This window comes from Vombatus ursinus, unplaced genomic scaffold (assembly GCF_900497805.2).
Source record: "Vombatus ursinus unplaced genomic scaffold, bare-nosed wombat genome assembly UNPS02014789.1, whole genome shotgun sequence".
Taxonomy (NCBI): domain Eukaryota; kingdom Metazoa; phylum Chordata; class Mammalia; order Diprotodontia; family Vombatidae; genus Vombatus; species Vombatus ursinus.
The window spans coordinates 13,698,681-13,711,814 of NW_020954567.1; the positions used below are offsets into that span (position 1 = coordinate 13,698,681).

Genomic DNA, 13,134 nt, shown 5'->3' on the forward strand with positions numbered 1-13,134 from the left:
TTTTTTTTTTTTTTTTTTTTTTTGGTGAGGCAGTTGGGGTTAAGTGACTTGTACAGGGTCACACAACTAGTAAGTGTCAAGTGTCTGGATTTGAACTCAGGTCCTCCTGACTCCAAGACTGGAGCTCTATCCACTTCGCCACCTAGCTGCCCCTAATTCCAAGGTTCTTAACCTTGCTTGTGTCGTGGGCCCCTTTGGCAGCCTAGTGAAGCCTATGGTCCCCTTCTCAGAATCATTTTTTTAAATGTATAAAATAAAATACATAGAATCACTAAGAAAACCAATTACACACACACACACACACACACACACACACACACAGGATGTCCCAAAAGTAGTACAGTTTTAAGCTTTAAGACTTTGGGGTTACCCTAATATATGCATATATTAGCATTTGTCCAAAATCTTTAGCACACCTACGAATGATAGCATCTTTGAGGGAAGTCTGTTATCACAAATTCCTGGTAGCAGCAAAATCCCTAATCACAAAGATGTGACAGTTGCATTGTGAAAAATTAGTACACTCTAGGACAATGACGTATACTGTCCTAGAGTGTAGTCACTCTGCCAGCTCCCTATGCCATAAAGCTCGAATGAGCTATTCCGAGTAATATGAATATTCAAATCAACTACAGAGGACCTGCGAAGAATGATGCTATCCACCTCCAGAGAAAGGACTGCTTATATGGGAGTATGTATTGTATGGTTTCACACGCACATATACATATACTAAATACATATACATATATGTGTGTGTGTGTGTGTGTGTGAGAGAGAGAGAGAAATGTTGACCTCCTCTAGTGTTGTGTTGGGAGGAACTCAAAATGTAACCTTCCCCCCCAAGAAAACAAACAAACGAAAGTCCTGTGGAGTTCTTTGGGGCTGCCCACGTGGCATGAGAAGGAACACAAACAGAAAGCTCCCTGGCTGATCCCTGCACTGCTTAGGGAATTTTGGTTACCTCTGCCCCGGATGTTAGTATTTCTCCTGAAGGGAGAAGTGAGCCCGGGGTGTTCTCCCAAAGGCTTCCTTATCTCACACCAAGTCCACTGCAGCTCAGAATGCTCCATCATCTGAGAGGCTCGTGGGATACAGCTTATACACAAGTTAAGTAAGTTAAAATCACACAGGTCAAGCATCTCTAGGCATTTTCAGTTCTTCCAGCATTCATCTCTTCTTGAACACATTGGGAATAAAGTTCTTTTGTCTTCAACCCTAGGCCTGAAACTCTTTTGTCTTCAGCTGAAACTGTTTTCTGCACAGATGATTAGAACCCAGCTTTAGTGGCTTATCGGGATACTGCCTGGAGAATTTCTTTAGCACTTGGGGCCAGGTAGTCCTGCTGATTCAACATAGTGTCCTTGTACTTCTGAGACATTTGTTAATTACACTGTCCCCTTGTGCATTCTGGATCCCATTTTTTTCTTTGCATTCCAAGCTTCTTACAATTCAGTAAGTTCCAATTCAGAGAGCCATTTTGGCTCCTCCCACTTTGCTTGGGTAGTCACCTTACCTTCACATGCATTTCTTTGTCTTTAGGCTTTCCTTGCTACCAACAATTGGCATAAACATAAGTATCTCTAAAATTCAGTTTCAGTTTGTCAAAAAAAAAATTTATTAAATGCCTACCCTGGACAGTACTGTATTAGGTACTGTCCCCGTCCTCAAGGAGCCTACATTATATTGAAGGAGACTTGGGCATATATAGGTTAAGGCAAAATAGAGGCAAAGTGATTGGGGGAGGGGCAGGATGGGAAGCCAGAAGAACCTGGAGGGATCAGGTAAGGCTTCATGTAGAAGGTGCTGCTTGAGCTAAATACTGAAGGATTCTAAGAGGTGGAAGTGAGGAGATCGTGAATTCCAGGTATGAGGGACAAACAGGGCCAAAAGCACTGGGTAGCAAGATGGAGTTCCAAGCATGAAGAATAGTGAGAAAGCCTCTTTGACTCTAGAGTAAGGAATTTGAGGGTTGTAAGGTGTAATTAGGCCAGCTCGGTAGATGGAGGCCAGATTGGAGAGGCCTTTAAATGCCAAACAGAATTTATGTTTGATCCTCGAGGTAATGAGGCTCCACCGGGTTTGATTGTCCTGGTGCTTGTCAGAGCATGGAACAAGCAGAGGTTTTTATACAGAAAAGAAACGGGATCAAGATAGTAGGCTGCTGTATGTCAGGTTGAAGTGGGATAATAATAAGCAGAGGATAGACAAGTCTTGAGGATGCATAATTTCAAATAATTGAACCTGGTTGTAGGAACTGATGGGAAACAGCAGCACGACCACAGACAGGACAAGCTAGCACCCGGCGGGGAGGAATGGTGCAATCTTTAGGATTAAAGGTCTGTGTACCCAACAATGTGTTCAAGAGCCAGAGTATTACCAATTATGGCGGCATCACGATGGTGGCTGTAGCTCTATTCCAGAGAAAATGAGAAGAGTTGTCAGCCTTTGCAACCGCTGTCCATGAATGAATAAGCGTAAGAACAACCCTTAGTCTTCCATTCAGGTCAACAGACACTTATTTACAGTCTATTATGTGCAAGGCATATACAGAGGCAAAAATGAAATAATCGCCACCTGTAAGGTACCGATATTCCACTGGAAGAAATATAACAAGTATACCTATAACTATGTGCACATTTATGCAAATTGACTTTGATACCAACTACTAAGGGAATCAGGAAAAGCCTAATGTAGGGGCAGCTCTCCTTCTGTGCTTTGGAGGATGTTTTGTTGTTGTTTACTCATTTCAGTCATGTCTGACAGCATGACCCCATTTGGGGTTTTCTTGGCAAAGGTACTGGAGTGGTTTGCCATTTCCTTCTCCAGCTCATTTTACAGATGAGGAACTGAGGCAAACAGGGTAAAGTGACTTGCCCAGGATCCCTCAGCTAGTAAGTATCTGAGGCCCGATTTGAACTCAAGTCTTCCCAACTCCAGGCCCGGCAATCTATCCACTGTACCACCTAGCCGCCTTGGGGGATGGTAGGGGTGCTGAAAGGCAGAGGTGAGGATGGAGTATCATTCCAGGCAGCGTCCTGTGCAAAGACTTGGATGAAGGATGATAATGGGAAATAAGTTTGAAAAGAGAAGTGGGAGCAATATTGTGGAAGGCTTTAAATGCCAACCTGAGGATTTAAAATGTTATCCTAGAAGTATTTGGGAACCACTAAAGCTTCAGAGTAAGGCAGTGACTTGGTCGGATCTGTACTTTTAGCAGTATTAATTTGGCAGCTGTGTGAAGAATGGATTAGAGAGGGGAAAGGCTAGCTGCAGAGAGAACAGAGTTGAGACTGGTGTGACAGTGGGGTTGAGAAGCGCTAGGCACCTAAGTTAGGGTGGTGGCTATTTCAGTGGTGAGATGGGTAGATATGAGAGATGCTCTGGAGGTAGAATTGGCAAGGCTTGGCAAGTGATTGGAGATTGGGGAGGGGGGAAGGAAGGAATCAAAGATAGCTCTGAGGTTCTGAATCTGGGTGCCCTCAATCGAAATAAGGAAGTTAGGAAGAGGGGGGTGGATTTAGGGGAACAGGTAAGTTCCACTTTGGACATATTGACCTCGAGCTACTTCTGGCATAACCAGGTGGAGGTGGCCAGCACGCAATCAGTAATGAAGAGCTGGAGTTCAGAAGAGGGATGTGGGCCAGCCATAGGGATTTCAGCATTGTTTGCATAAAGATGAAGGTCTTGAAAGAGGCTAGATGACTTCATAGGGTATGTTATTGTAGGGATTCTTTTTCAGCTATGAATTAGACTAAAGATGATCACTGAAGGCCTTTCACCTCTCAAAGTCTGTGATTCTGAGGTAATTTAATTCATGAACCAATATCACAAAGAGAAAGGGTACAGAGAGAGAAGGACACGAGAGAGAACCTTTGGGGACACTCACAGAAAGCATCATCATCTTTTAATAAGACGTGGTTGTGGATAGATGGATAGATGGATAGTGATAGATGGATACAATAGATGATAAGCATGTTTGAACACACACATGTGTTACATATAATTTCCATGTATCTGTAGATGGCCAGATCGGCATTTGCCCAGTGTTGAAAAACTGTTTAGGACCATAGGAAATGTTACAAATGCACACCCACTTATGCCGTTTAATTTCCCTGTGATTGCAGGCTGAAGACAAGGCAGATGTTTTAAATAAAGAGCTGCTTCTGACCAAACAGAGACTAGTGGAAACTGAAGAAGAAAAGAGGAAACAAGAGGAAGAAACTGCTCAGGTATTTTGACTCTCTCTTATAGTTGGTTTATCGACTAAGAGCTACCTATCTTCAGAAAAAACAAACAAACAACCTGCCCAAGCTGTATATAGCAGTGTGTTCATTCAAAATCAAGAAGCGTTTGGGGGAACCTGTAGAATTATCTTCTTAGAATGAAGCATTGAGCCTATAAATTCTGTTGGGAGTAGGGGAGTGGAGAGGCTATATTCTTGATGTGCAGCCTTTTATAGAGAGAAATAGGAATATTTACTGGAGTTTGCCTTCAGTGAAGTATCCTAAGTAAAGCTATTGAGTAGTTTGCTCTAAATTCAGTACATGAGAGACATGATCCAAAAGCTTTAATAAGACAGTGAATGACATCCGATTCCTTCAATAGAGTCATTGGAGGTGACTTCTAATGGGTGTTGCCATACACTCCTTCAGCCAGTCAGGAGAATTCGGAAATGTTTCTATTAGAACTCTAGAATTCTTTGGGGACCAGACTTCAAGCCATCACCGTGCACCATGGTATCATGAAAAGAGAGTTGCCACCTTCTACTTGTGTGACCGTGGTCATGTTGCCTCTCTCTGCCTCAGTTTCCCCATCAGTACAATGAAGGGGTGGCACTCAATGGTGTCTAAGGTCTCTTCCAGCTCGAAATCTATGATCTTGTGATCCATTAATGACTTAACTGATAGAGACTCCTGTTACAAAGGAACCCAGTATGGTGTTTGCAGTATAGTAGACTGTTAGCCCCAAGTGTTGAGTCTGTAGGTTTCCCAAAGAACAACATACCACTTCACCCGTGCTCTGAGTGTAAGAAACAAGAGCCGAGAAAGCTCACGTAGATTTGTTTCATGCCTTAGGTCTTCTTCCCAACCAACTGGTGCATCAGCCAAAAGCCAATTTTAAAAGTGCTTACTTAGAATTTTACTAGTAGAACCAAGCAACTGTGAAGTTTGTAGACTTCTTAAATCTTGATTATTAACTTTTGTTGACTTGTATATTCTGGGTTCTGTTCTGAGATAAAGTGCCAAATATTTAGCCTATAATACTTAGCATTTCAAAGTCTTAGAACTAGTTAAACCAGAGCAACCACCAATAAATTCATTTATTAAAGAGCAGCATGTAATTTTAGCATTTTCTCAAAGCTATAAACCAGCTAAGTCAGTTTAATTTCAGCAGAGTGACAGGAAAAAAGTGTTGGGCCATTTGACGTGAACCCTACCCCTACTTTCTTTTATGAGCTTTGGACCTAATTTCCATTTTGTAGGTTATCTTAGGTCTTTGAAACTTGGACCTGTCTCTTTCCTGTTTTGTTATTTATTACCATCTTAACCAGAGATAGGAGGTGAAACTTTTGGCCTTAGGATCACAAATTTGGAGCAGAAAGGGATTACAGAGGCCATTAATTCTGACTGCTTTACTATGCAAGTGAGAAAACTGAGGCTCAGAGAGGTAAAGTCATTTGCGTAACCAAGGTTATAAGTGACAGATCCAGGATCCAAACCCAGGTCCTCTAACTACAAATCCAGAATGCTATCTACTATACTATACTCTTCCTCAAAGCAGTTTTGGGGGGGGCTGGTTTGGTGGAGTGTTTTGGTTTGTTTTGGCTTTTTTGGTTTGTTTTGTGGAAACTTTGGTAGGAGGTTTAATTTGGGAAGGAAAAAAAAACTATTGGTAGAAAAGGTATAATCACCCACTTCTGCTTTTTTTTTTTTGAGTGAGGCACTCGGGGTTAAGTGACTTGCATAGGGTCACACAGCTAGTAAATGTCAAGTGTCTGAGGCCAAATTTGAACTTAGGTACTCCTGACTCCAAGGCTGGAGCTCTATCCACTGTACCACCTAGCTGCTCTCGCTTCTGCTTTTTTTTTTTTTCTATCTGAACCAGATTAAACTGTAATTGGTAATATTTAACAAACTAAGAATACAGTATCATAGATATAGTTAATTTGATTTTTGAAGTCAACATGTGCCTTCTGGGAACTATTTCTGTTTCAGTTTGGCACTACTGACCTAATCCAACCAATAGTTGAATAGAATTTCCTCTCTGACATCCCTAACAAGTGTCACTGATATGGCTAGCTGCCCTGTGCTGGAAGACCTTTGCCAATGGGAGACCCCACTGGAGGCAGCCCATTCTGTTTTTGAGAAGTTCTAATTGCTGGGAAGTCTTTCCTTTTAGATGGAGCTGAAGTTTGCCTCTGCAGATAGATAACTATTTGTATTTGCCCAGGAACCTAGTCTCTCTTCCTCCTCTTGGTATCATTTACTATTCGTGTCTCCAAATAACACATTCTCAAAGACAGAAATAAATATGACTAGCTAAGCCTATATCAGCAAAGTCTACAGATTGCTCTCAGCATCTCAGGAGGTAACAAGCATGATGAGAGCTCACAAACAAACTCTAATTATAGGGAGACCAGCTGTAAATTATAGTGTTTTACAAATTAGTGAATCTCTAGCCCAGTTCATTAATAGTATAGGCAACTATACCAGAAGATGCTCTTTCTTCATTCATTTGGACTAGTATACTATGGTGTTGAACAGAATTCTCTTGTTCATGATTTTGGCATAACCAAGCTCACCTTTTCAGGGGGCTCCCATATATGAATGCTTCTGTACCTAAAATTCTAGAGCTCTCAAGCTCAAATACAGGGCTGTGCTTTTAAACGCAGTATTTATAATTATACCATGATCATTTCTTGCAAGAAATCCAGGTGCCTACCTGCCTGGAGCAGGGGCTGACTTCCTGTGGAAACCTAGCTCTTCTGGTTCACTGCCTGGCCCCTTCATCCTCCAGAGTCCTATGACCCTTGTTTTTTTTCCTAACTCCATCTCACTGACTGCCTCTCTGTCTTTTGACACCACCTTCATGACTCCCTCGCCTCTAGGAGGGGAACAGCAGTGGCAGGTGGCCAGCTAGGTAGATGTACAGACTTTTGTTTCTTTATTCATGGCTTAGTTATAACACTGTCTAGAGACTCGGAGAATGAATGCCTTGTCAGGGAAACAAGAGGCAGGCAATTGTAGACTGGAAATGACAGGGCTTTTGCTGCTTTTCAGTAACTCTGCATTTATATTAGGACTTCAGAATGTGTCTGGATAGGCACTCAATTCATTTATTTAATAGTACCAATTAGTAAATAACAAATGTAGTGAATGTTATAACATTGCTCTCCAATTGTTCCCTCCCTACTTTTTACCTTCCTTTTGTTTTTTGTCCTCCCTCATTAGATTGTAAGTTTCTTGAGGGCAGGGACTATCTTTTACCTCTTTTTTTTTTATCCCCAGTGTTTTGCACAGTGCCTGGATTATAGTAGGTGCTTATTAGATGTTTATTAACTGACTGTTGATGTTCGCAGAAAAAAATCTTTTCTAAGAAAAAAGGCAAGCTTCATCATATCTCTGAAGATTGAGTTTTATAAAATGGCGCTCCATCTGAAGTAAAGATCATCTGCATTTATTGTTCTTGTTATTATTGTTATTGATAATTTGATTGATAAGACTTAAAGAAAGGTATTTGTGAAATTAGCCTGATCATTGGCTGTCCCTTTTTTCTCTCCTTCTTTCACTCCCTAGCTAAAAGAAGTCTTTAGGAGACAGCTTGAGAAGGCAGAATCAGAAATAAAGAAAACAACAGCCATCATTGCTGAATACAAACAGGTAACGGAGCACCTTGTCTTCTCAGACAGGTGCCAGAAACTCTCCCTTTTTCTTTCAACATGCGTTTGTATGTTTTTAAATTAGATTGAACCAGTGTGCGTTCAGCTTAATTCAACAAATCCTTTATTAAGGATGCTTGGAAAATACAGAGTTTGGTTAAGGCATGGGTTCTGCTTTCATGGCACTTAGCAGTTTAAATTTTGTTGTTCTTGCTTTGGTTTCAAGGAAGAGATCACTGGGGTAGGGGAGAAGAAGATTAATGAAAAATGACTAGGTTGAAAACAAAAGCCATCCAGAGTCACAAGTTGGGCCTCATCATTGACTCCTCCCTCTCTCCTATATCGCTTCAGTTGACAGACAAATCATGTTTCTACTTCCACATCTCTCACCAATGTCCTCTTCTTTCCGGTTTCACAGGCCCTCATCACCTCTCATTTGGCTATTACTGTAGCCTCTGGATTGGTCTTGTTCCTTGTCTCATCTATCCTTACTCCAATCTGTCTCCACATAGTTACCAAAATGAAGTCAGGCCATGTCACCCTCGCCCGCCCCAATCTGTAAATTCTAGGGACTCCCTTTTACCGCTAGGATCAATTTGATTTCATTATTTCATTTGCTTTATAATGGCATACAGAGGTCTAGCTGTACCAGATCTCAAACTGTATTATAAAGCGGTAATTTTCAAAAACAGTCTGGGACTGGCTAGAGGGGTGGGTCAATGGAATAGATTAGGTGCATAATACATTGTAGTAAATCACTGTAGTAATCTAGTATATGATAAACCCAAAGATCCAAGATTTTGGGACAAAAACTCATTATTTGACAAAAACTGCTGGGAAAACTGGAAAACAATTTGGCAGAAACTAGGTATAGACCAACATCTCATACTGTATACCAAGATACGGTCAAAATGAGTACATGATGATTTAGACATAGAAAATAAGCATGTTAGAAGAGCATGGAACAGTTTACCTGTCAGATCTATAGATGAGTAAATAATTTGGGACTAAACATATAGAGAGCATTGCAAAATGTAAAATAGATAATTTTGATTATGTAAAGTTAAAAAAATTTTGCACAAACAAAACCAATGTAACCAAAATTAGAAAGAAAGCAAAAAACTGGGGGAAAAGTTTTGTAGCAAATCTGTCTGACAAAGGCCTTATTTCTCAGGTATATATAGAACTGAGTCAAATTTATAAGAATACAAGTCATTCCTCAATTGATAAATGGTCAAAGGATATAAACAGGCAGTTTTCAGAAAAAGAAGTCAAAGCTATCTATAGTCATATGAAAAAATGCTGTAAATCATTATTGATTAGAGAAATTCAAATTAAAACAATTGCGGTTCTGCACAAGGAGGCTTATCCAAAGTGGTGGCTCGTCAGATTCCACAGCCCTGAACAAGTTGGGGCTCAGACAACATTAGCTGATTGCTTGCTTCTAGGTTGAAACATGAAGTTATTTGTCAGTGACCCAGTGAGTCAGTGAAATGAGAAAGCTAAATCTACCTCTTCAGATCTGCAGTTTCCATTTGAAGTGACATTTTTAGACTTCTCCCTGTAAATACACAGAGGGAAGATGGTTAGTGACTTACAGGACCAGATAGCTGTCTTCTGAAACCTAAAAACTGATTCACAGCTAAATAATGCAGTTCATAATGCATTAGAGTTGGAATCAGAAAGACTTGAGTTCAGATCCTGCCTCAGAAGGCACTCACTGGCTATATGATCTTGGGCGAATCACTTAACCTTTCCCCATCCTCACTTTCCTCATCTATAAAATGAAGATAATAATAGCACCTACCTCCCGGGATTATTGTGAAAGTCTAATAAGCTAAAGCACTTCACAAACCTTGAAGTGCTGTATCGATGCTAGTAATAACTGTGCTCACAATTTATAAAAAAAACCGACCTCTTCCAACAGAGAAATTCATTGTCTCTCATTTAGATCTGCTCGCAGCTGAGTACCAGGCTGGAAAAGCAACAGGCAGCTAACAAGGAGGAGCTGGAAGTTGTCAAGGTATGGGAGTGAAATTTGAGCCCATGGCCTCCACACGTGCCCGTGCTACATAAGGACGTAGGAGGGGAAACTCCTCCTGACGGTGGCACCTCACCAGCTGGCCATCAGTGGGTCAGGTTCTACACATGCTCATTCCTGGGGGGCACGTCCTTCTCAAGCACCGATGTAGTGCTTCCTTGCCTCTGCGTGGTCCTCTCCTGGGCCATTTGAAGGGTTGTGTTTGCCTGTGTGGGCCTGAGGGTTGGATGGAGAAAAAGCAAGCAATAATGGGAGAGGTTAGAAATCACATGCACTGGCACCGACTCAGTGAATGTGTGCGTGTTCTCTGACACCCTGTATACTTTCATAATCAATATAAGAAAACAAGAAGATTTAGTAGATACTCAGTGTAAATATTTGTGTGCTGATTATCTAGTTATCTTCAACCAGATTAGTCAAACTTCTCTCTTTGGGAGAGAAAAAAAAGATTCTGCTTGTATACTGCCACCTAGTGGTCAGTCTTCTTATTTATGTGTCAAATTTAGAAAATAAGCTTATTCATGGGTAGGGGGGGATTGATTTTTTTCAGAGATAGTTTCCAGGGATTTTCCACCTTTTCTGAGAACTGAAGATGATATAGGCTCCAATTGTTAGAGGAGGCATTTTAGATGTAGGCTCGTCATTGAAGAAGATGAGATAAATTTCATTTTTAAGGACAGGTAGATTCTAAAGTAAAATTTTGGGAAATGTTGATCTGTGAAGATCTTGTAGGCAGCCAGGTGGCACAGTGGATAAGAGTGCTGGGCCTGGAGTCAGGAAGACCTGAGTTCAAATCTAGCCTCAGACACTTAACAGTATGCTCTTGGACACTTAGCCTCTGTTTGCTTCAGTTTCCTCAACTATAAAATGGAGATAATGATAGCATCTATTTCCCAGGGTTGTTTTGAGGATCAAATAAGATGTACAGTGCCTCACACATAGTAGATGCTATATAAATGCTTATTTTCTTCCCTTTCTTTTGGAGAAGAATGCTATCACTCTCAGATGCTTTGTATATAATGCTGTCAAGTCCCAGGAATATATACTGGAAGGCCTTGTGACCTCTTCCAGTGTAGCTATTTTATATTTTGAAATACAAGAAAAATGCCTGGTACAGAACAGGCCCTCATGTGTCACAGAAATATTATAGTGTGGCAAGATTTAGAACTAAAGGGCCCTTAAAGATCATCTAGTATAATCCTCTGATTTTACAGATGAAAGAACTGAGGCTCCAAGCACTTAAATGATTTATTCAAAGCATTTGAGCTCAGATTTCCTGCTTCGTGTCTAGCCCCCTTTCCACCATACAGACACCTCCAGACAATATCACCATAAGCAAACAGCAAACAAGTGAATGTGTTCTAGGGAATGATCAGTCCCGTGAAATGAAGTATAACTGGCTATCTGCTTGGACATTGCAGGGGAAGGTGATGGCATGCAAACACTGCAGTGAGATTTTCAACAAGGAAGGGGCGCTGAAGTTAGCAGCTATAAGCAGAGAAAACCAGGGCATTGAAATTGACGACGAGAAGGACTCACTCAAGAAACAGCTGCGGGAGATGGAGCTGGAATTGGCCCAGACCAAACTGCAGCTGGTGGAGGCCAAGTGTAAAATCCAGGTGGGTGACTTGGTAACAGACGCACCGGAGAGAGAGCTCACAGCTGGGGGCGTCCAGGCACTCTCAGTCTCAGCGTCCCCTCTCCGGACTCTCGGTGGAGGGCTCGTCATGCACACCAAGCGCTCAGCTCCTCTCGTCTCTTAAATACTTGCGTTTGACTCTGTGTATCTTTAAACACAGCTGAGAAAGGAACGTGCAGTTGTTTTTACTTATCATTGGTCTGCTTTGTTGCCTCGTCATGGCTTGGACACCAACCTGAGTTGTTGCAGCAATGCTCCTATCAAGTTGGAAAGGCTGCAGATGTGGGCCCATTAATGGGCAATGTGTGTTTCTTGCTAAAGGACCGCTTTTCTGGTCTGGCCAAATTCAGAAAGATTCATCACCATGTTGGCCACAAAATAGTGAATTTTTTCAGGCATAGCAACCCATAGAGACCATCAACTATGGTGATCAGATCACAGTTCCTTGGCTTGCTAGAACACACACACACACGTTTTGTGAGTTTTAAAAACTAGGTATGTCTTACTAAAAAATTAATTAAATATTCTAAAAGTGGAAGGACGCATTTCAAGTTTTCTTCTCTCTGGCCTTTCATCCTTTTCTTTTAAGCACCTTTTCAAAGGATCTTGTGAAATTCTCTTCTACATAATCTCTTCCTTTAGCTGTAAATTAATGCTCTTTAGGGAAAATTCCCTCCATGGTGGCATAACATGTAATCCCCGATAATGAGACTTGTGGATCACTTGATCAGGCATTCTGAGCTGCAGTAAAATTAAAGCCGATCTGCACTAAATGTCTGCAGACTAAAATGTCTGCCCTAAATCCTCCAGCAGTGTGGTGATCCTCTGGGAGTGGAGGCCCACCAGGCTCTCTAAAGAGGGGCAATCCAGTCCAGGTTGGACACGGAGCAGGTCAAAGCTCTCATGGCAGTCAGCAATGGGATCAGGCTTATTAGAATTAGAGAGTGCCTCCTGCACTTCCATCATGAACAAAATAGAGATCCAGTATGGAAGGAAGGAAGGGAGGGAGGGAATGAGAGAGAGAGAGAGAAAGAAGTAAACAGAGAAAGAAAAAGAGAAGAGAGAAAAAGAAAAGAAAATTCCCTGACCTCTAACACTTGAGTAGTGTGCTGTGTCTATAAAGAGTACCACCAGAGATAAAGCATCATTTTGCTAGGCCCAGTCTTCTTCCCTTCGTCTACCCTCTGGCCTTGATCCCCTATCCCCAGTCTCTGTGGTGCCTGCAGCCTAGCCCCTTGCATTTCTTTACCCAGGAATTCTAAACACTTCACTCCACAACCATTTATTAAGCCCCTTCACTGCCCAAAGCACCCTGGATGACTTTCTCTTTCCCCTCTCCTGTCATGACTTGCACCTCAACCTTTCTGTCTCTCTAAGGCTGCTGCTGCCTTAATCCCTGGCAAGTGTGTGTGTGCAGGCCTCACACCCACGGCAGGCAAAGCTTCAGCATCTGGGTGCCCAGATCTCTCCATCTCCTTAACAATGGTTATGTATTGCAGCAGTGCCCCAAAACAATGGAATACCCATTGTCATTACATGTCCATCTACTCTAGAGACGTGAGACACCTTTTAAGT

At 41.7% G+C, this 13,134-nt stretch overlaps 1 protein-coding gene across 1 annotated transcript in view; it reads left to right on the top strand.

The window, feature by feature from the left end:
* RABGAP1L (RAB GTPase activating protein 1 like) overlaps positions 1-13,134 on the top strand; it is a 648,400-nt gene that overhangs the window by 630,187 nt on the left and 5,079 nt on the right. Inside the window, exons 22-25 of the mRNA XM_027868366.1 lie at positions 4,125-4,229; positions 7,797-7,880; positions 9,831-9,902; positions 11,342-11,539. Of these exons, the coding sequence (XP_027724167.1) occupies positions 4,125-4,229; positions 7,797-7,880; positions 9,831-9,902; positions 11,342-11,539 (459 nt within the window). The remainder of the gene's footprint in view (positions 1-4,124; positions 4,230-7,796; positions 7,881-9,830; positions 9,903-11,341; positions 11,540-13,134) is intronic.